Genomic DNA, 23,123 nt, shown 5'->3' on the forward strand with positions numbered 1-23,123 from the left:
TTACATTTTTGCCTTCGGGAAGAATGAATGCTGTAATAGCAAATAAGTTGTGTCTCAGAAAAATAAAAACTGTCAACTTTTTAGTACTCCTAGAAGAAAGCTTGAAATATCATGACAACTACAGATGGTTTGCTCATAAATGGAAAAGGTACTAGATTTGTATTTAGAAGATTTGGGTTTAAATTGCCAATTGTATTTATTTGTCCCCATGATAGTTTCTCTTTGCAGTAGTTCTGTCATGTAAAACATGTAATTGTGCTATCTTCCTCATAGGCAGAACGGGGTTATTAAAGAAGAAATGCCTGGAAAAGGGCTTTGCAATATATAAAATGGCAAATATGTTATATCACCATTAGTCTGTTTCTTCCAGTTGACTATGGTCTGAAAATTAGGCTAAAGTTAATGTAAGAGATTAGATATTACACTTTGATATTGGGTGTACAGAAGCATTCAGTGGTTCCCAAATAAGGTACATGGAAATGACCTGGAGGGTCTTATCAAAATGCAGATTCAGATACAGCAGATTTAGGGCTGAGATCTGAGATTTTTCACTGCTAATAAGCTCCAAAGTGATACCGATCCTACTGGACCATAGACCACATTTTGAGTAGCAATGCTCTAGTTAATGATGAAGTTTTGCACATTTCCTGAGCTTGAAGTCACAATTAATATTCAACATTGCATCTTACACTGCCCAAGAATAGCTCCCATATTTCTTCACCTCTCCCATCTGTTCACATCAGGTTCCTCATACTCTCAGCATATCTGAAGTTGATGATGTCATGACCTGATTATCAAACTCTGTGAAATTACTATTAGGTTTTTTTTGTTGTTGTTGGTATTACCCATATAGAACACAGTGTGCTCTCAGGGAAAGTATAAACAAACAGTTCAGTCTTTGAGAATTTATGAGAGTTAATCCCACAAAGTTGGCAGCATACATATCATTATTTCAGTTATTCACTTTTAAGAAAGAACAAAACTTATATTTGGAGAGCACGTGCATAAAAAAAAAAAAAAAAACGGGCAAGTATCAAGGCAATAGAAGCACTGTTTTATTTTTCTTGGTTTGTTTGCTTTTTTTGTCCCTGGCTCCTTGAAATTCCTTGAACATACGATATGTAGGAACAGATTCTTATCGTCCACAGTTTTGTCCCTTTGGTGAAGACTATCCCTGTCAAGAGTGTAGAACGTCATCATAGACATTAAAGATGATGCCAGCTGTTAAGGAAAAAAAATTATAGCCAGGAGGCTACAGCTTATTCCTATGGAAGGACTGGGGAAATAATCCAGAATCTCAAATTATACATCTACTCTCTTCAATCCCCCTTTAAGACACAGTATGCACAGTGGCTAAGAGCTAGACTCTGGAAACAGATTGCCTGGGTGAATAATGTTGATCAGGTCTTTTAACCAGTTTTTTGTTTCAGTTTCTTCAATTGTTTCACTTACCTTCTAAAGTTGTTGTGAATATTAAACGAGTTAATATATTGTCACTATAGAGCTGCTATAAGTTGGAACACACTCAACGGTGCCTCACAACAACAACAATATGAAAAATGCTTAGGACCTTGCCTGACACGGTTTGTTGTTGTTAGTTGGTGTTGAGTTGACTCTGACTCATAACAACCCCATGTACAACAGAATGAAACATTGCCTGGTCCCGTGCCGTCTCATGATTGTTGGTATGCTTGTGTCTATTGCTGTGGCCACATTGTATTTTGAGTGCCTTACAACCTATGGGGCTCATCTCCCAGCATTGTATGTGTGCGTGGCTCATGGTGAGCACTATATGAAGTTATTATCATCATTATTATATCGACTCAATGGCAATGGGTTTGGATTTTTTGGGTCACTAACTAGACCACCGGGATGGACTTGATTTCTCAAACCCTCTTGAAACAATGTCTGTGGATGAGGTACTGTCAGTTATTGTTATTGGAAGAAATATATATCTCCTGAAATCTCAAAGGATTTTACATTTTTCGGTTATATTACAGAGATTGTCCTAGTTAAAATCCTTAGAAAAGTAAGAAGTATCTTTCAAAATATTATCCATCCCATCCAACATTTTGACATTGCTCTGTAGATTAATTTGAAAAGAAAGATGTATCTGAAGACATATAATTTGTGCCTAAGAGAAGGAACTTAGTAGAACAAGAAATTTAAAAAATTTTTTTGAATATTAAATATTTATAATTATTATGTTTTAGAATTAAGCTCAATTATGTTAACACAACTTGGCTATGCCATCTCTTGGAAATATTAGAATCAACTGACTCTTCAGCTGTGATGCATGATGCCATTAAAATGTACTGGGCTTTCAGGTCAATAAGATAAATTTTCTGTGTAAAGCTTACACATAAATGCTGAACATTTGTCTTACCTCCTATTTGGTGTTGAAAGAGACCAACCCAAAAGCACTTACAGATGAACAATTCCACAACATTCACAGATTACGGGGAGAGTATTATTCAAATTCAGTTCAGCAGCTTTATTCTCTGTACCTAGCTTTATGCTTGGTGTCATGTGAGTCACTAAAAAAAAAAATCTAACTCTGTCTTGTCCCTCATGGAATTTATCTTTTCAGAAGGGAGACAATTATGATAATTGAAATAATCGTAGCAAAATAAAGGATAACAACAAAAATAATCATATACAATCACGTTCCAAATATAAGGGGCAGACAATAAAAATTATACAGGCATAAAAGAAGCTAATTTTCGAATGTTAAGATATGCTTCCTAGAGGAGATGCTACTTAGAATGGACCTTGGAAGTAGGTGGGATTTCGAATACATTCCAGGCATGGAAAGCTACAGGGACAATAATATTAAGATAGCCTCTCCAGTGATCTATTTATAAAATGAGAATGAAGTGGGCAGCTGGGATGCAACGAAATTACTTTCAGGATTTGAAGATACATGCATTCTTCATTTTTGGCTCAAACGCAATGTATAAAAATTTAGGGGGAAAAAACAAGAATAATGTTTATTTCATAAATGTTATTGGATTTCGAAGTGGTGAAAAAAAGGCTTTGTTAAGTACGAAGCTCCTTTTGTGCTTATTAAACATAAGTCACTTATAAGAATTGTGGTTTACTCTCCAACGTTCCAGGCTGACGCCTCTGGTACACCCACACTGCCTCTTTGTGCCTAGTGATTGCTGGAGATTCGTGTGGGATAGCTTTTCCTCTTTGCTTTCACTCTTCTGAATAACAGTAAAGCGGGCCTTTGGCTTCATTTACCCTAAAATATTTAAATCAAATTATAAAACTAATGTATTAAAAATGAAAAATAAATGCAAACCAGATTCTTCTGGCTGCTGTGATTTATTAGTCCAATTGGTCTTTGTCTGTGGCTAGTTAGCCCAGTGGGTTAGAACACAGTGCTAATGATGCCAAGATCAAGGGCTTAATCCCCTCTGGCCTAGTTAGACTTGTTCCATTCCATGCACAGAACTGTACCCCAACCCAGGCCAGGCTTCATGTCAACGTGTTCCACTTGTCAGAGGCTGACACACAGCATGGAGTTAGATTAGCCTAGATCTGTTGTTACTACTAGGAAAACTAGGAAAGAAACAACAAACTCAAGGTACAAGTTGAACTAAGAGTTCATAATCATCATTTTCCCAAAGAATAGATAACCCTGCTACGTGATTAAGTTCACACTCTTTGATGACTTTTGAATAAGGCTAAGAAGTGTCTAGGTATCTTTTTACCTTGTCTCAAAATACACTGCTCCCCAACTTGAATTTCTCTATTACTAAAGCTGTATAAAATATACTAGTTCAGAAGTACTATGAAATTCTGCAACTCCAGCTGAAATTGTGAAAGAAAACAAAACAAATGAAAAACCAGAAAAACTCTCTGCAGAGAGAGCATGCTGACTGTTTCAGGGAATATGTTTTAGTGGTAAATAGTGGTACTAAGAGAAGGTCTGCAACAATGAGCTCAAGCATAACAACGATTGTAAGGATGGTGCAGAATGGGGCAGTGTTTTGTTCTGTTGTGTGTAGGGTTAGTATGAGTCAGAACTGACTCGACAGCACCTAACAACAACAAGAGAAGGTCTACAATCTGAATGCTCCTCAGAAGTCAGGATAGAAAGGCTTGGCTCACTTACTTTGGACATGGCATCAGGAAAACTAGTAGGTAGGAAACAATGTGTGGTAGAGGGTCAGTGAAAATGAAGGAAACTCTCAACGAGATGGATTGGCAAAAAAGCCACAACAATGGACTCAAACATGCCAAAGATCATGAAGATGGGACAGGACTGTGCAGTGTTCTGTTGTTATACACAAGGTCGCCTTGAGTCAGGGCTGACTCGATGGCAACTAATAGCAACAACAACAACAAAAGGGGGCACAACAAACCTTGGCTCAGCTCCTAGTGGCTGAGGAACCATTGTAAAGCAGGTATTGCTATTTGCTAAGTATCTTTACTTGGTCAACCAGAGATGCTTCAAATCTTGATTTTATCAAACAAAGCCAAAAAGAAGAATGAAAAATACCCTAATTATTAATTGTTAACAGACAAAGTCCCAGGCTGGGAGTCTTTAGGTGAGATCCTTAACTTATAACTAGCATCATGCACTCTAACCTAAGCACATCACAAACTAGACAGTCAACAGGACTAAAGTCCAGGAAGGGACCGCTTTGCTAGATGTTGAAAAACCATCAGGAAAAAAAAAAAAAAAAAAGACACCTTGAATCACATTACAAATAAAATTTCTGCAATATTTAAGAAATTCTTGCATGTATGTTTTGCTTACCCTAAAATTAAATCTTACCAGGCTGGAGAGAATAGAGTAATGGAAAACATAACCAGCATGCACCATATGTAATTCTCTCATGTCCTACTTCCTAGACTGTCTTCGAAGTTGGAGGACTGAGTGGTTGGCTTGTGCATTTTTAGATCAGAACTCTTAAAAAGACCCCCAAATTATGTTTTCAATAAAGTTTTCAGTCATCCTATGATAGGTCTTTTTCCTAATTTTTGCCTATTCCTCAACTTGTCAAGGTAAGTTTGTGACAGGGACATATGCTAGCGTTTGGAAGTTCAACATGTCATTTTCCATTCTGTGTGCTTTATATACATTATTTATTAATCCTCACAGAAGTTCTATGAATTTTTTAAAATTTTACTTATTTTGTTGTTGTTGAGAGTATACACAGCGGAACATACACCAATCCAAAAGCTTCTACATGTACAATTCCGTGACACTGATTACATCCTGAGTTGTGCAACTATTCTCACCCTCCTTTTTGGGGGTTGTTCCTCCCCCATTAACATAGAGAAAACTTAAGCTCAGAGTTTTGTCTGATGCCAAAATTTGTGCTCTTTTCATTTCTGTATCTGAGGTTCCACTGGGACCCTGCTCTTCCTAGTCTTCCTGTGCTCATTCATCCCTGTGCTTTCCTGACTCATAGTGAATTCTCCAATCATCTTCTCCTATGCAGCTTTCTGTCTTGTCCCCTGTAGACTATGTCAGGTCCTCTTTACTCCTTTCTGATCCCTTGTTATTCTGAAATAAAGGTCACAATTCTCATAATAAATTTCAATCAAATGCTATTCAGTATTTAATAGGTTATGAAACCCAACCGAACCCACTGCCGTCAAGTCAATTCCAACTCTTAGTGACAGATAGGGCAGGGTAAACTGCCACATAGGGCTTCCAAGGCTGTAAATCTTTTCAGAAGCAGACTGGCACATCTTTCTCCTGCGGAGTCTCAGGTGGGTTTGAACCACTAACCTTTCAGTTAGCAGCCAAACTTTAATAGGTTATGAAAGAAACCAAAAAGAAGAGAAAAATCAAACAGTAAAGAACTTTTGAGAGAAAAGTTCTTAATTTTATCCAAAAGAAAATTTTGGAGCTTTGCCTGTAAGTTGTTGTTTTTAATTTTTCCATTCAACTTAGGAATTTTCAGGAGCCCCCAGCTCACCACTCTTCAAACTAATTCTAAAAGCCAGAGCAGGCCCAACAGGAAATTTGCATTAAATTGACCATTAGACAAATAACTGATCTAGTGAATTTTTTCTAAGGTTTGTCAACTCTTTGGTCAATCTATCTTCTCTCCTCCTGCATAGAAATAAGTGAACCTAAATTTATAGACACACCATTTCATTAGACTTAAAAAACCCAAACCAATTTCCATCAAGTCAATTCTGACTCACGGAGACCTGAAGTGTGTCAGAGTAGAACTGTGCTCCATACGGTTTTCAGTTTTTTTGGATTGCCAGGTCTTTCTTCTAAGGCGCCACTAGGTGGACTCAAACCTTCAAACTTTTGGTTCACTGGCAAGCGCGTTGATCATTTAAGTCACCCAGGGACTCTTCCATTAGATTTTGTTGCTGTTGTTAGTTGCCATCAAGTAGATTCTGACTCATGGCAACCCCATATGTAGTGCATAGTTATTATTATCTAGGCAGGAAAATACTAATTAAAACACACACGCACAGGAGCTTTGGGGTCAGGCCTGGGGTCAAATCTTGGCTCAGTCCCTCGCCAGCTAAATGATCTTTTAAAAAGTATCTATTTAAACTGAACTTCATCTTCCTTGTACCTAAAATGTTGATAACAACGACCTCATTGAGTTATTGCAACAGTTAAATGAGTGAGACCTATAAAATCTTAGCACATTAGTCCACTTAGTCCATTGAAGGTTCTCAAAAAAAGCAAGTCCCCTTTATTGTCATCTTCCCCATGAAAATACTATAATTATAGACATCTGATCTTTATAAGTACACTTTATTATCCTTCATTCTCTCCTAAAAGCATATGCTCAAAAACCTTAACATAGTCTAACAAATCTATAACCCATGATTTGGGTAGCGAAAATCTGCTCTTAAACGAAACCTATTCCAGAAAAGGAAATTCTGGTGGAATAGTGGTTAAGAGCTACAGCTGCTAACCAAAAGGTTGCCAGTTCAAATCTACCAGGCACTCCTTTGAAACTCTATACGTCAGTTCTGCCTCCTATAGGGTCGCTATGAGTCGGAATTGAGTCAATGGCAACAAGTTTGGATTTTTTTTGGTTTTAACTAACAAATGTGACCGTGTTAAGCTGCCCCTTCCAAATACTGTTCCTTAATAAAGAATAAAATCATTCCCTCATTCAATAAGTATTTAGTGAATACCTATTAAACCAAATAAAGCTTATTGCCATTGAGTCATTTCTGACTCATAGCAACTCTGTAGGACAGAGTAGAATTGCCCCATACAGTTTCCAAGGAGTGGCTGGTGGGTTCGAATTGCTGATCCTTTGGTTAGCAGTTGAGTTCTTAACCTCTGAACCACCAGGCCTCTGATTACCTATTAGGTTCTAGAATATAGTAGTGAATGAAGTGCACATTTTTTTTTTTTTTTCTTGCCTGCATGGATCGTTATGGGGAGAAGGGGAAAAATGTTAATAAAAACTTTATATTTCAAATTATGGTAAATACTATGAAAGGAAAGATTAGGCTGTTTTTGGAAAGAATAAAGGAGGTGTGTGAATGGAGTGTACTTCAGATTGAAAAACGTCTTTGGGGAAACATGTTTAAGTCAAGACCTAGACGGTAGCCAGACAGAGTAGGGGCTGAGTTTTCCAGATAAATAGCACATGAAAAGGCCTTAAGAGGGAGAGTTAAACACACTGAAACAAAGGAATGGCTGAGCATATAAACATGTGTTTATAAGTATCCAGTTCATTGAGATGGAAAAGAGTTGTAGAGTGGACAGGAGGAAACAAGTGGGAAGTTATGGAACTAATCTGGCAAAAGGAGAGAGAGAATTTATAATAAAGGAGCAATATATTCACCACTCAATTTGTTATGGATTGAATTGTGTCCCACCAAAAAAATGTGTGTCAACTTGGCTAGGCCATGATTCAGTATTGTGTGATTGTCCACCATTTTGTCATGTGATGTGATTTTCCTATATATTGCAAATCCTAGCTCTACAATTTTAATGAGATGGGATTAGCAGCAGTTAGGTTAATGAGAGAGGACTCAATCTACAAGATTAGGTTGTGTTTTAAGTCAATAGCTTTTGAGATATAAAAGAGAGAAGCAAGCAAAGAGGCATGGGGACCTCATACCACCAAGAAATAAAAACTAGGAGAATAACACATTCTTTGGGCCTGGGATCCCTGAGCTGAGAGGCTCCTTCACCAGGCAAGATTGAAGGCAAAGGCCTTCCTCTGGAACCAACAGAGAGAGAAAGCCTTTCCCTGGAGCTGGCACCCTGAATTCAGACTTCCAGCATCCTAGACTGTGAGAGAATTTCTCTTTGGTAAAGCCATCCACTTGTGGTATTTCTGTTATAGCAGAGCTAGACAACTAAGACAGAGTTTGGTACCATGAGTGAGGTGCTGGGGTAACACAATTACCTAAAATATGGAACTGTGAATGGATAGAGGCTGGAAGAGTTTTAAAGTGCCTAATTGTAAAAGCCTAGATTGCCTTGAAGAGATCGTTGATGGAATTATGGACGTCAAGGACAATTCTGTTGAGGACTCAGAAGGAAATGAGTGGAGTTGTTCCACTGGAGATGGCGAAGACGTCAAGAAGCAGCAGCAGGGAAATGACAGCAACAGAGAAATAGCAGCAGTAGAATCAGGAGACCACAAGATAGCGCTGGAGCAGACCCACAGAGCAAGAGAGCAGAGTGCCTTTTGCTCCCGGAAGCTTCCTCGAAGAGCGGGATACCTCCGGGCACTTATCGGTGGAGCTAGGCTTGCCCACCCAGGAGGCAAGAGACCTGAGTGCCTTTCAGCCAAAGTTTAATGGCAGAGTGGAGTACTTCCACGCACTTATCAGTGGAGTTACAGAGCTTCAGAAAACTTGCCCCAGCAGGGCAGATGCTGGAGGTGAGGCCTGTGGGGCTGTGAGGCCAAGGAACCAGGAAGTAGAAGTTGAAAAGGCAAAGAATACAGGAAGTAGAGCTGTCTCAGCTCAAAGTGTAGGGCCAGGATCTCTGAGATCTCAAAGTGTGGAATGGCCACTCAGATGGACTAGGAGAACGGGGCCACCCAAATTTGAGGGAGCAGAGTTGCCTTTCCAGTGGACCTGGAAGATGGAGCTGAAGCTCAGGGCCCAGAGGCCTCCACTCAGAATCTGGAGAGTATAGCCGATACTTAGAGTCTGGAAGGCAAAGCTATTGTCTAAATGGTCTCAGAGAATAGAGGAGTATTTTCAAGTCTTGAAGACTAATGCAATGTGTTCTGCTGACTTGTTTTGTGCCTGTTATTCCTTCTTTTCCTCCAATTTCTCCCATTAGTCATGGAAATGTCTAGCTTGTGCCTGTTCCACCATTGTACTTTGGAAGCAGATAGCTTGTATTTTCTATTTCATAGATAAAGAGGAATTTTTGGATTTTGGACTTGGAGTTGATCTAAGACATTTGCTATGATATGATGGAGTAAATGTGTTTTACATGTGGCAAGGACATGAATTTTTAGAAGCCAAAGGATGGAATGTTATGGATTGAATTGTGTCCTATCCAAAAATGTGAGTCAACCTGGCTAGGCCATGATTCCCAGTATTGTGTGATCACCTACTACTTTGTCATCTGATGTAATTTTCCTATGTGTTGTAAATCCTACCTCTATGATGATAATAAGGTGGGATTAACAACAGTTATGTTAACGAGGCAGGACTGAATATACAAGATTAGGTTGTGTATTAAGTCAATCTCTTTTGAGATACAAAAGACAGAAGAGAACAGAGAGACATGGGGACCTCATACCACCAAGAAACAAAAGCTAGCTTTTTGTTGCAGCAGCAGAGAGAGAATAAGAGAGAGGGAGAGAGGTGGATTTGGGGGAATTAGACAATGGCAAAGAAAACAGGAAGCAGTATTTGCAGAAGAGGGGCGTGAGCATGCCAGAAAAACATGAAACAGCAAAATGGCTGGGCTTTCAGGAGCGCCCATTTAAGCAGGTGATCCTGAATAAAATGGTCTCATTGTTTTATGTGGATCCCTGGTGGCACAATGGTTAAGAGCTCAGCTGCTAATCAAAAGGCCAGCAGTTCAAATTCACCAGCCTCTCCTTGAAAACCCTATGGGGCGGTTCTACCTTGTCCAGTAGAGTTCCTATGAGTAGGAATCGACTCGACAGCAACAGGTATTACTTTACATGTGAGTTTTGGCCTCCCCTTTTCTTTCCTGTCCCATTGCTGTAATTGATGCTAACATTATATCCAGGCATTCAGAGCCCCTCACTGACCTCTGAGCTTTAGAGGGCCCTGCCGTGGCCCTCCTCTTGCCCTTGCCATCTGCATGGGATGAGAAATCTGCAGGGGGAAGGGGGCATGCTCACCCAAAACCTGTGCCCTCCCATGTAGTCACCTCCCATCGCCCACTAAGCTATTGTGTTAGTCTCCTCTTGCTGCTGTAACAAATTACAAAAAATTTAGTGACTTAAAACCAGGGCTTTGAAACAGTTAGTTTCAGTTTGAACCACTGCTGAGAATTTGCATTTCTAACAAGTTTCCTGCTGAGAATCTGCATTTCCTCCCCAGATATACCGAATCAGAATCATTTTAACATATTAACTAAATCCCTTCATGATTCCTATGCACAACTTCCTGGGAACTTGTTAGAAATGCAAATTCTCAGTGGGGAACTTGTTAGAAAAGCAAATTCTCAGCAGAAGTTTGGACCATACTGAACACAAATTTTAAGTTAAAACAACACAAATTTATTTTCTTTTAAAGTTCTGGATGTTAGAAGTCCAACATGGACCTTATTGATGTTGACAGGGCTGTGTTCACTCTGAAGGCTCTTAAGGAGTCTGTTTTCTTGCCTTTTCTAGCTTCTTGCAGTTGCCCCTATGCCTTAGTTCATGGTTTTCTTCTATCTTCAAAGCTAGCAATGTCTCAGAGTCTTTCTCATAACGAATCAATCTGACACTGATTTTTTTTCTACCTCCTGGGAACCACCAGAGTAATTCAGGATAACCTCACTATTTTAAAGTCAGCTGATTAACAGCTTTAATTTCATCTGCAACCTTAATTCCCTTTTGGCACATAACATAATATATTCACAGGTTCTGGGAATTAGGGTGTGGACACCTTTGAGGGGATATTGTTCTGCCCATCACAACCATGTTTCTGTACTCAAGACTTGGAGATTCCCTACCCAGAAGACCCCCAGGTCCACTTCCGTACAGCCATGAATCCTAGAGCAGGCTGCATTACCAGTACACCTTAGACCAGAGGACTGGCCAGGGGTCAGCCGTTTTGAATGCATAGGTTGAGATGTCCACACAAACGGACTGAAGGTCCTATTTGTTATCTTTTGCTGGGACCCTAGTTAAGGACACACTTGGCTGTCATCATTTGAAAAAGAAGTTGTCCCCTTTTATGCAGCCCTTCTATCTTAAGAAATATTAGTAAAATCTACTTAAAGTTACCCCTCAAATAAAACTTTGTTTGGGGTTTCACTAAATTCCAACCAAAAAACTTGGAAACATCCTGGGAAATTTGGTGGATGAGCTAGAAATATAGTAACTATAAACCTCTGACAGAAAAAGTGAAAACAATTAAGGTCATATTTATCTGTATGCTGAGCAAATAATCCAAGAAAGCTGGGCTGCATGAAGAAGAACATGACATCAGGATTGGAGGAAGACTAATTAACAACTTAAAATTTGCAGATAATACAACCTTGCTTGCTGAAAGTGAAGAGAATTTAAAGCACTTATTGAAGAAAATCAAAGACTACAGCCTTCATTATGGATTACACTTCAATATAAAGAAAACAAAAATCTTTGCAATTGGACCAATAAGCAACTTACTGATAAATAGAGAAAACATTGAAGTTGTTGTGGATTTCGTTTTACTTGGATCCACAGTCAGTGCCTGTGGAAGTCAAGAAGTCAAATGCATTGCATTGGGCAAATTTGCTGCAAAAGACCTCTTTAAAGTATTAAAAAGCAAAGATGTCACCTTGAAGACTGAGGCGGGCTTGACCCAAGCCATGGTATTTTCAATTGTCTCATAGGCATGCAAAATCTGGACAATAAATAAGAAAGACCTAAGAAGAATTGATGCATTTGAATTATGGTGCTGGCAAAGAATTTTGAATATACCATTGACTGCCAGAAGAACAAGTAAATCTGTCTCAGAAGAACCACAGCCAGAACGTTCCTTAGAAATGAGAATGGTAAGGCTTCATTTCACTTACTTTGGGCATGCTATAAGGAGAGACCAATCCTCGCAGAAGGACATCATATTGGAAAAGCAGAAGGCCAGAGAAAGAGGAGAAGACCCTCAAGGAGATTGATTGACACTATGGTTACAACAATGGAGTCAAACATAACAATAATTTTGAGGATGCCACACGACCGGGCAGTATTTCGTTCTGTTGTACATACAGTTGCTATGAGTTGGAACCAAGTCAACAGCACCTAATAAAAACAACAAGGTCATATTAATATTCTGTTGAAACTGCAGTGTCTGGGACAGAAAAGAGTAAGAGGATGAACAGTGAACTGGCAGTATCTGGGTCTGCACCAAGACTGAGCCAGAAAAGAGGCAGAACACATGTATATATGTATACATGAACACATGTATATATACATATATACATGCAAATATACAAATGTGTTTGTTTATACAGTAAAACCTGTGAAAGCTGGAAATCTTGTGAGGCAGAAGCCTGTCAGAGAAGGAAAGCTCAAATAGTTTACACTAAAAGAGAGCGATAGAAAAGGGCTAAGACTGCACCCTGTCAAAGGTGGAAAACTTGTGAGACTTGGAAAATGAGGCAATCCAACTGCTATGACTCTCACAGACTTCATTGTATATTCTTATTACTGGGTGAAGGAGGCCTGATGGTGAAACGGTTAAGTGTTTGGCTGCTAACCGAAAAGTCAGCAATTCGAATCAGCTCTGAGGCAGAAAGACTTGGCCATCAGTTATCATAAAAATTAAAAAAAAAAAAAAAAAAACCGTTGCCATCGAGTTGATTCCGACTCATAATGACCCTATAAGATGGAGTAGAACTGTCCCTGTTTCCAAGAAGCGCTTGGTGGAGTCAAACTGCCGACATTTTGGTTAGCAGCTGTAAGCTCTTAACCACTATGCCAGCATAAAGATCACAGCCTAGGAAGTCCTAAGGGGTAGTTCTGCTCTGTCCTACAGGGTGGCCGTGAGCTGGAATTAACTCAATAGTACACAACAACAATAATCATTGGGTGTTAAAAAGAGAGCTGAACAAGAGCCCAGAGATTTGATTTTAATTCTGCCACCAGTTCCCTAGTAGTCTTTGCTTAGGCCAAAAGGTTTTCCTATCCTACCTAAAAAAAAAAAAAATTTTTTTTTTTAAATCTACCTGGGTGCATCTGCTTTCCTAACAGAGCTCCAATTACGTCTCCTCACAGAAATCATCCTAATTTTTACTATTGAGTGAACTATAACTTATACCTTTGACAAGTTATTTTCTCTCTCTGTCCATTCTTCTTCTAAATTCTAACTCTGGGCACAATTTTTATTACTTTCTCATTTTCATCCACCAGTAAAATATAGAAACAAAGAAAGTTATCAGAAAAAAATACAACGCATTGTGGGAAGATTTTGTCAAATATTCAAACTTTTGTGTCATGACTTGCTGTTGTTGTTGTGTGCTGTTGAGTTGATTCTTACTCATAGCCCTGGGGGTGCTGTAGTTAAGTGCTGGGCTACTAAACAAAAGGTCTAAGGGAGGAAAGACCTGGCCATCTGCTCTCATAAAGATCTGAGCCTAGGAAACCATATAGGGCAGTTCTACTCTATCCTGTAGAGTCACTGTGAGTCATGACTTCTTAGTACCCAGGAATTACATCTTTGTCGTACAGTAAATATTTAAACCACACTACAGTTGATGTGGAGTCCTGGTGGCGCAGTGGTTAAGAGCTATGGCTGCTAACCAAAAGGTGGTTGGCAGTTCTGAATCTACCAGCTGCTTCTTGGAAACCCTAAGGGGCTAGTTCTACTCTATCCTATAGATTCACTATGAGTCGGAATCCACTTGACAGCAACAGGTTCTTTTTTTTTTTTTTTTTCTAAGAGGCGATATAGGAGGCATCAGTCCCTAGAGAAGGACATTATGCAAAAAAGAGGAAGACCCTCAACAAGATGAATTGACACAGTGGCTGCAACAATGGGCTCAGACACAGCAACTATTGTGAGGGTGGCTCAAGACTGGGAAGTGTTTCCTTCTGTTGTACATAGGGTCACCATGAATCAGAACCAACTTGATGGCACCTAACAACAAGAGGCAGGGGCACACAGAAAAAGCCGTGGTAGAGGGTATTGGGCTTCTGGGATCTATTTCTGGCTTTATTTTCTCAGCAAACAAACATATATTGAGCACCTTCTAAACGTTTGACATGGAGGTGAGCAAGACGTATGTGAACTCTACACTTGCGTAGCTTTTATTCTACTAGAGGAAATAGCCTTCAAAGATAAAATTGTACAAAAAATAATCAACTGCAGATATATTAAATTATTTGAAAAAAAAAGCTGAAGGTATTGAGAGCTTATGACAGGAGGCCCTAATCTAGTCCAGTGTTAAGGAAAGGCTGCCCTCACAAACTGGTTTTGTGACCTAATTCAGTCACTCTACACTCCAGGTCCTTAATTTTCTCACATCACAAGGACCTTCTCATCTAGCATACAATGGAAAGTCGAGGACAGTCTGAAACAGTGCTCTACGCTCCAGCTTTCATTGATTGCATATGTGCCTTGGCTTCCCTACAAGTTTGTAAGCTCCTCTAAGAGTTTTTTTGTTTTTCTTTTTTTGCTTCCCTTCTTATGTTTAATTTATTCAATAAGTGTTTATTAAGCCCGACATTGTATTATATTATTCCTAGAGATTGAGAGATAGAAGTCACAGTCCCTGCTCTTAAGCAGCTATGACCATGTTGCAGAGACTAGCAAATAACCAACTCTAAATCACGTAGCATGATCAGAGCAGTATGCATGGAATACGGGAGTTGCAGAGAGTAGGAGCATAAAAGCTAGTCTTTAGACGATGTTTTGAAAGATAATCGCTTGTGGAAAAAACAGTGAGCAAGTGAAGAAGGATTGGTAGGGGTGAGGGGTGGTTGGTGCAAAGAGCCATGGTGGCAGAAGAGTCCATAGCTCCTTCTCAAATGGGAGATCTCAATTCAGATGGCTGCATAGGCTGTTACAGAAAATGGTGCCATAGGCAGGGCCCCAATTTTGAAGGCTAAGGAGTTGGGACTACGGGCTGTAGGGAGCTACTGTGAGTCTTTTTTAAACTGAGAGAGACATAATTACGCTGTTGGATTTCTAGTAGCTGGGACAGAAAAGGTGGAGAAATTGTGAAGAATGCATCAGAAGATGGTGCAATTTAGGGCCTGGAGATCAGCTAGAAACTTCTAGTAAGAGTCTGGGTAAGGGATGAGAGAACAAAGTCAGCAGAAATGTAAAATTGGAATTAATTGGACTTCATGACCAGATGTAGGAGTGATGGAAGCTTTCCAGGCTTCTAGCTTTAGAAACGGGTGGAAACTTCAATACCTGGGTTAAAGATTTAAAAATGACTAGATCTGGGATGTGGGGAGAAGCGCAATACTATTATGGCTGAAGTTTCTGTGGTATAGCCACGTGGAGTTATCCAGAAAGAAACTGAATAGATGTGTCTGGAATGCAGGAAAGAGGTGTGAGCAGAAGATGCAGATTTGGTGAAAAACAAAGAAACAAAAACAGTTGCCATCCAGTTGACTCTGGCTCATGGTGACCCCATGCGTGTCACAGTAGAACTATGCTCCACAGGGTTTTCAGCAACTGAGTTTTTGGATGTAGATCACCAGGCCTTTCTTCCAAGGTGCCTCTGGGTGGACTTCAACCTCCATTTCAGTTACCAGCCTAGTGTGTTAACTGTTTGCACCACACAGGGACAGAGTTGGGAAAAGGCACTAATAAGCATTTAGCATAAATTCTTATATAACCTAGTGATAGCAATACTCCCCCAAAACAAAGAGCATAATTTAAAATACAAATTGTATAAACCCTTACTAAACATGATTTTTAAAATATTCAATGGATGAGAGAATGTATGAATAAATAAGAGCTACTATTTTTTTTATAATGTGGAGTCCTGGAGTGGTGAAAATGTTTAAGTGCCTTGCTACTAACTGAAAGGTTGGTAGTTCAAACTCACCCCCGGTACCTTGGAAGAAAGGCCTGGCACAGCCATTGAAAACCCTGTGGAGTACGGTTCTACTCTGACACACACGGCGTTGCCATGAGTTGGAATCACGTCCACGGCACCTGGTTTTGGATATGGTAGCAAAGAGTTGCTATCCAATTATTATAGCATTTAGGCGTGAATGTGTGTGTGTGAATGTGTCTGTGTAGTTATGCATACACAGACACTCTTACAATTATATTAAGGTTTACCGTGTGCTAATACAGTACATAGGAAGAGATAATTAGACATCCAGACTGGTTTTTCCTCTGACAAAGGATTCTACTAAAATAAAAGAGATATTGTTCTGTGTCATAAAAAGATACCAATGTAAAAGAAGAGAATTCTTTGTTAAAAATCAGAGCTAGAGTTGCTCATTTATAAAGTAAGTCTAATTCTTTTCTACCTTACGTGATTATGTGGAATACAAAGATATTCCTATAGATAGTTGCCCCCCTTCATTTGGAAAAGGCTATAAACCATTTGCAAATAAATAAACATTAAGATAATAGCTGCCTGGGTTTAATCAATTGTTATTACTAACAGCCAAAGAACAGATAAGTTGTGGGATGACACATAGGACATCTTATATGAAGAAAGTAAAAAGTCATTAAAAAGAGAGGAAAGAAAGAAAAGATGAAAAATGGATGTCAGAAGAGACTCTGAAACTTGCTCTTGAATGTAGAGTAGCCAAATCAAACTGAAGAAATGATGAAGTAAAAGGGCTGAACAGAAGATTTCAAAGGGTGGCTCAAGAAGAAGTAAAGTATTACGATGAAATGTGCAAAAACCTGGAGTTAGAAAACCGAAAGGGAAGAACACACTCAGCATTTCTCAAGCTGCAGGAACTGAAGAAAAAAACTCAAGCCTTGAATTGCAATATTGAAGGATTCTATGGACAAAATATTCAAAGACACAGGAAGCATCAAAAGAAGACGGAATATGCAGTCATAGGGTATAGGGTCGCGATGGGTCGGAATCGACTCAACGGCACTGGTTTTTTGTTTTTTTTTTTTTTGGTACCAAAAAGAACTGGTGGATGTGCAACTATTTCAGGAAGTTGCATATCAAGAACTAACAGTGTTGAAAGAAGAAGTCCAAGCCACACTGAAGGCATTGTGGAAAACAAGAGTCAGAAATCGACGGAATACCAATTGAGATGTTTCAACAAATGGATGCAATGTTGGAAGCATTCTTCATCTGTGCCAAGAAATTTGGAAAACAGCTACCTGGCCAACCAACAGGAAGAGATTCATATTTGTGCCCATTTCAAAGAAAGGTGATCCAACAGAAACTGGAAATTATCGAACAGTATCATTAATATCACGCACAAGTAAAATTTTGCTGAAGATAATTAAAAAATGGTTGCAGCAGTACATGGACAGGGAACTGCCAGAAATTCAAGCTGGATCCAGAAAACGATGTGGAACGAACCATTGCTCATGTCAGATGGATCTTGGCTGAAAGCAGAGAATACCAGAAAGATGTTTACCTGTGTTTTATTGACTATGCAAAGGCATTTCATTGTGTGGATCATAACAAATTATGGATAACACTGCCAAGAATGGGAATTCCAGAGGGCTGAATTGTGCTCATGCAGTACAGACCAAAATAGGCAGTCATTGGAACAGAACAGAGGGATATGGCCAGGTTTAAAAGCAAGAAAGCTGTGCAGTAGGGTTATATGTTTTTACTATGCTTATTCAATCCGTATGCTGAGTAAATAAGATGAAAAACTGGACCATCTGAAGAAGAACATGACATCAGGATTGGAGAAAGACTCATTAACAACCTGCATTATGCAGATGATACAACCTTGCTTGTTGAAAGTGAAGAGGACTTGAAGCATTTACTGATGAAGAACAAAGACCACAAGCCTTCAGTATGGATTACACCTCAACATAAAGGTAACAAAAATCCTCACAATTGAACCAATAAGCAACATTATGATAAGTGGGGAAAATATTACTGTCAAGAATTTCATTTTACTTGGATCTACAATTGACACCCACGGAAGCAGCAGTCAAAAAATCAAAGGACATATTGCATCGGGCAAATCTGCTGCAAAAAGACCACTTTAAAGTGTTAAAAAGCAAAGATGTCATTTTGAGGACTAAGCTGTGCCTTAACCAAGCCAAGGTATTTTCAATTTTCTCATATGCATGTGAAAGCTGGACAATGAATAAGGAAGACTGAAGAATAGGGGCCCTATCTGCACTGTGGTTAAGCATTTGGCTGCTAACCAAAAGGTCAGCAGTTCGAATCTAGCAGCCTCTCTTTGGAACCTTATGGGGCCATTCTACTCTGTCCTAGAGGGTCGCTCTGAGTCAGAATCCACTTGATGACAACGTGGGTTTTGGTTTTTTTGTTTTTGAAGAATTGATGCCTCTGAATTACAATGTTGTCAAAGAATGCTGAATATGCCATGGACTGCCAGAAGAACAAACAAATCTGTCTTGGAAAAAGTACAGCCAGAATGCTCCTTAGAAGCAAGGATGGCGAGACTTCCTCCTACATACCTTGGACATGTTATCAGGCGGGAACCTGTCCCTGGAGAAAGATATCACATTTGGTAGGGTTAGCGAAAAAGGGGAAGACCCTCAACAAGATGGATTGACACAGTGGCTCCAACAAAGAGCTCAAGTATAGCAACGACTGTGAAGATGGCTTAGGACCGGGCAGTGTTTACTTCCGTGGTACATAGGGTTGCTGTCAGTTGGAATCAACTCTATGGCGTCTAATAGCAACAACAACATTGCTCTGTGGAAACCAAGCTGGAAAAACCAGACGGTTGTCTCCCACAAAAACGTCATACCATGACGAAGTACACTTAAAGCGTAAATTGCTTGTAGAAAGATGTGTTGTATTCTTGGCGTATGCGCAGTTGGAATGTCAGCTTTCATTTATGGTTACAGCATATTCAATGTAGGCGCTGACCCCCGTTTATTTATTTATTTATTCTTGAGCCTGCTCTGTTTTACTTCTTTGCATATTTTGGTCTTCCTTTGGCCCTGGGCTCTGATTTGGTGGCCCTCGTAAAAAAAAAAAAAAAAAGAAAAGAAAGACTGCTTGGAGTCGGGCAGCCTCACCCTGGCGGCCAGGTGACACACGCAGGGTGGGAATTCAGGGAGGTTGAGGCGGGGAGCCTCTGACATACCATTCCCCTCCCACAGAGATCCCACTGCTGGGAGGCGGAGAAGGTTGCAAACTTCGCTCCAATCCGCAGCCTGCCCTCCCCGGGGTCCCCCTGCTGGGCGACACGCCCGCCGCGGACCGAGTTGGGGAAACTTTGCAAAGCTCCGCGTCGGAGCCCGGGCAGGCGAAGTGCTTGGCCTCCCCAGCGCCCCCTCCTGCTGTCCCCCTCCCGGCCCTCGCCCAGCCGGGAGCGCCGGTGATAGGACGAGCCGCGGGCGCGCATTGTGTGTATGCAAAGCTGAGCCCGGCGCCCCAGGCTACCCGTCTGGGGCCCGGGCTGCGGCTGAGGCTGGCGCGGCCGCGGGCGACGCTGCCGGAGCCGGAGCCGGGCACTGTCATGCCCCCGCTGCGCGACGGGCGGCTGCGTCCCTCAGCCGCCATATAAGCGCGGGCAGGGGGCCACTCGGAGGGGCTGAAGATGAAGGTGCCCGCGCATGGGCCCCCGCTGATTGCCACCCCCTCCCGAGCCCGCGCCCCGCGCGGAGCCCGAGGCCGCCGAGGACCCGCCTTCGCCGCAGTAGCAGCTGGAGCAGCGACAGAGGCGGCAGCTGCGGCGGCGGCGGCGCCCCTCGCGCGAGCGCGTAAAGCTGCGGCGGCGGCAGCTTGGGGGCCGCCGCTGCCCCTGCTGCCATGAGTTGTGCGGAGGTGATGTATCACCCCCAGCCGTATGGAGCGCCCCAGTATCTGCCCAACCCTGTGGCAGCTGCGACCTGCCCCACAGCCTACTACCATCCGGTGCCCCAACCTGGCCAGCAGGTGAGTCACCGAGCGGGCAGCCTGCCGGGGGCGGGGGCAAGGGGCACCGGGAGTATCGATCTGGGGCTCCGACGACGTCCCGCCGGGACTGGTGGCGCAGAGGATGCTCTGAGACCTGCGGGAGCGCCCTTGAGCAGAAAGCCACCAGACCGTGGAGGAGAGGCTTCGGGAAGGGAAGAGCAGAGCAGCCAGGCTGGACGGGTGGGGATTTGATGTGAGGCATTACCTGGCCGAGGGCTTCATTGACCTATTGTCACAAGAACTCAGAGGTTGGTCCTCATAGCCACCTAGCTTTAGGGCTCGGTTCTCTGAAGGTCACCAAGGGCATCTGTCTTAGGAGTATGTGAGTAAACTTCCTTTAAACTAAATGTATATGTTTTTTTCCTTTAGAAAAGTAGGGTGTTTAAGAGTTTCTTGTGGAAGGGGGTGAAGTGTGCCCCAGGATAGGGGAGGCCTGGAAAGTGATCTTATGGAATGACCTTTCTAGGACTTTTATGGTGGAACAGGGATTGACTGTTAAGGCCTCTCAGATGTTACCAGAACTCTCTAGAGTCTGTTTTCTTCCTAAGACTGTGACTTAGAGGGCTGGGACTGATCCCACAGTTCCTCATTCATCTTCTAACTCCATCAACAACACAGCTTGTTAGAGTAAGTGTTCAGTCTGTTCAAAGTGTGTTCCCTGGCCAAGAGGCAACGTTGAAATCTCTACAAGCTGGGCCTTCACCATGCCAAGGGTGACCGAGAATGCTGGGGATAAAGGGGGGTCAAAGGGGGGGGAGATAATATAGCTATTTTAGAAGGGAAGGTAGAGTTTGGGGGGAATTTGGCACTGGGTGTCCTGGACCTTCCTATCCAGAAGGAAAGTGTGTCAAGGTTTAGATTGCTCTACATAAAACACATATGTGCATATGTGGCAAGGGGCTATTCCAGAATAGGATGCTCAGACTCTGCCCATCAGGGAGGATTGATTTGGGGTTAACAGCTACAGCTTTTACGTTCTGAAGTGGGGGCTTCTCTACGGGAACCAGATAAGGTTAGGGAATTACCATCCACAGAAATTATTGATTTGCTCTTTTTAGTTTCTTAGGACCAGGAAGTTTTATTGTGACCTTATGGGTTTAGGCCTTTTTTTGACTTTTTAATACTTTTTTTTATATGGGGGGCCTGGTGGCGCAGTGGTTAAGCATTTGTTTGGTAACCAAAAGGTTGGCGGTTCGAATCCACCAGTGACTCCACAGGAGAAAGATGTGGCAGTTTTCTTCCATAAAGATTTATAATCTTGGAAACCCTATGGGGCAGTTCTGTTGGGTCCTGTAGGGTCGCTGTGAGTCAGAATGGACTCCATGGCAGCGAGTTTGGTTTTTGGTTTTTAATTCTTGTGTTTCTTCTACCTCTGTCTCTTTGCTAGATTTATAGTCCTACTCTTTGTAAAGGAATCACAACTTCTGTTTACAATTTAGGGGCTGGGAAACTCAGCGTAGTCTCTCCTAAACAGTGCGAGATTGACCAGGTCCAGTTAGGGAGAAAGAGGAAGAAGCCCCTCTTTCTTGCTATCATTTGTCTTTTTCTTTTTTTTTTTTTTAATCTTTAGGAACTTCTGCTTTTCAAAGGAAAAGAACTTTTGGGGAGAAGAATGCATTTTTTAGGTTGTGGTCAGGAGTGACAGGTTAACACATTTTGGTTATGCTGTCGATTTTTCTTTGGCTTTAAATATGAAAGATCTCATAAGTAATGGCGAAAACCATTTAGGTACAATACAGGGAAGTGAGGCAAAGTGACTCTGTATATGAGCTCTGTGTGTTTTATAAACACCTGGCCTCAGATGAACCACCTTCGCCTCCTGTCCTTTGCCTCGGAGACTGTGCCTATGCAGCAGATGTGGCCGTCGAGTGGATTTGGACTCATAGAGACCGTATAAGATGGAGTAGAACTGCCCCACAGGGTTTCCAAGGCTGTAAACCTTTACGGAAGCAGACTGCCACATCTTTCTCTCACAGAGTAGCTGGTGGGTTCGAACTGCTGATCTTTCAGTCAGCAGCCGAGCGCTTCACCTCTGCTCCACCAGTGCTCCTTCAGGGGCTGTGAAGAGGCCTGCAATTATCAGTTGGAATGTGGACAAGCAACAGAGTCAAACTTTATTAAACATTCAGACGGGTAGTTTTCCCCCTTAAAAATAACTTACCCTAGTAAAAGGAGCTGTGAAGAAGGTTTTCCTTTCTAGACTTGTGCAACTCCATTAAAACAGGAATCTGTGGGGAGGTAGCATTGTCATACTTTTTTGAACTGGAAAATAAAATTCAGAACAAATATAAATTAACAACCACCAAATTTGGTTTTCAATAAGAAATGACCCCAATCCTTTATGTAACTTTTGCAGTAGCCTTGAAACTTGGCCCCTAAATTCCATTCTTTTGTTAAAATCATCAACCAACTGAAGAATGAACCTTTTTTTTTTTTAAACTGAATAGTCCACATTAATATTGGTAATTTACAATAAACTTCTGGTACACTTTGGGCTTCTGCAGATACGGCTTACGTGTTTCGGCTGAGTTGACCAGAAGAATGTAGTTGAGAAGTGTGTTTGGAAGTTTTCCTGTTGCTTAGACTGAAATGGCTTGTCTGAGATGATTTTTTTTTTGGTCAAGTAAAGAAACTGTTTGACCATATCTGGCCAGCAAAGTGACAAGAGACTTGCCAGTGTAACTACTGCTCTTGTACTGTCAGGAGTTTCTTGTGATGACCTATATTTTCTATTGAAAAAAGAGTAAATCAGGAAATTCTTATCAGGCTGACAGCATTTTTAGAGTAATGCGATGCGTGGGTGAAGTGCGACTCATATTCACTTGGCCCTAATGCAGTCATCCGAGAATACATATTTTGGTTGTTTTTGCATTCCATAAGGTTTTATCATTATTATCCATAAAGATTGTTTTCTCCGTACATGGGAAGTGACCCCTAATAGCATATTGCCTGGGAGACAAAAATAAGAGCT

The 23,123-nt window shown here is 41.2% G+C and overlaps 1 protein-coding gene across 4 annotated transcripts in view; it reads left to right on the top strand.

Annotated features, from left to right (window-relative positions):
• Positions 1-19,923: 19,923 nt before the first annotated feature.
• Positions 19,924-23,123, top strand: part of VGLL3 (vestigial like family member 3) — a 57,196-nt gene continuing 53,996 nt past the window's right edge. For 3 of the 4 annotated variants that reach the window (XM_003410333.4, XM_064273089.1, XM_064273092.1), the window contains exon 1: positions 19,924-20,131. In XM_003410333.4, coding sequence (XP_003410381.4) covers positions 20,006-20,131 — 126 coding nt within the window. In that variant the 5' untranslated portion in view covers positions 19,924-20,005. Of the gene's footprint in view, positions 20,132-20,273; positions 20,475-23,123 lie in introns of those variants that run through there. The other variant, XM_064273090.1, reaches the window with a different exon arrangement.

Source organism: Loxodonta africana, chromosome 20 (genome assembly GCF_030014295.1).
Source record: "Loxodonta africana isolate mLoxAfr1 chromosome 20, mLoxAfr1.hap2, whole genome shotgun sequence".
Classification (NCBI taxonomy): Eukaryota; Metazoa; Chordata; class Mammalia; order Proboscidea; family Elephantidae; genus Loxodonta; species Loxodonta africana.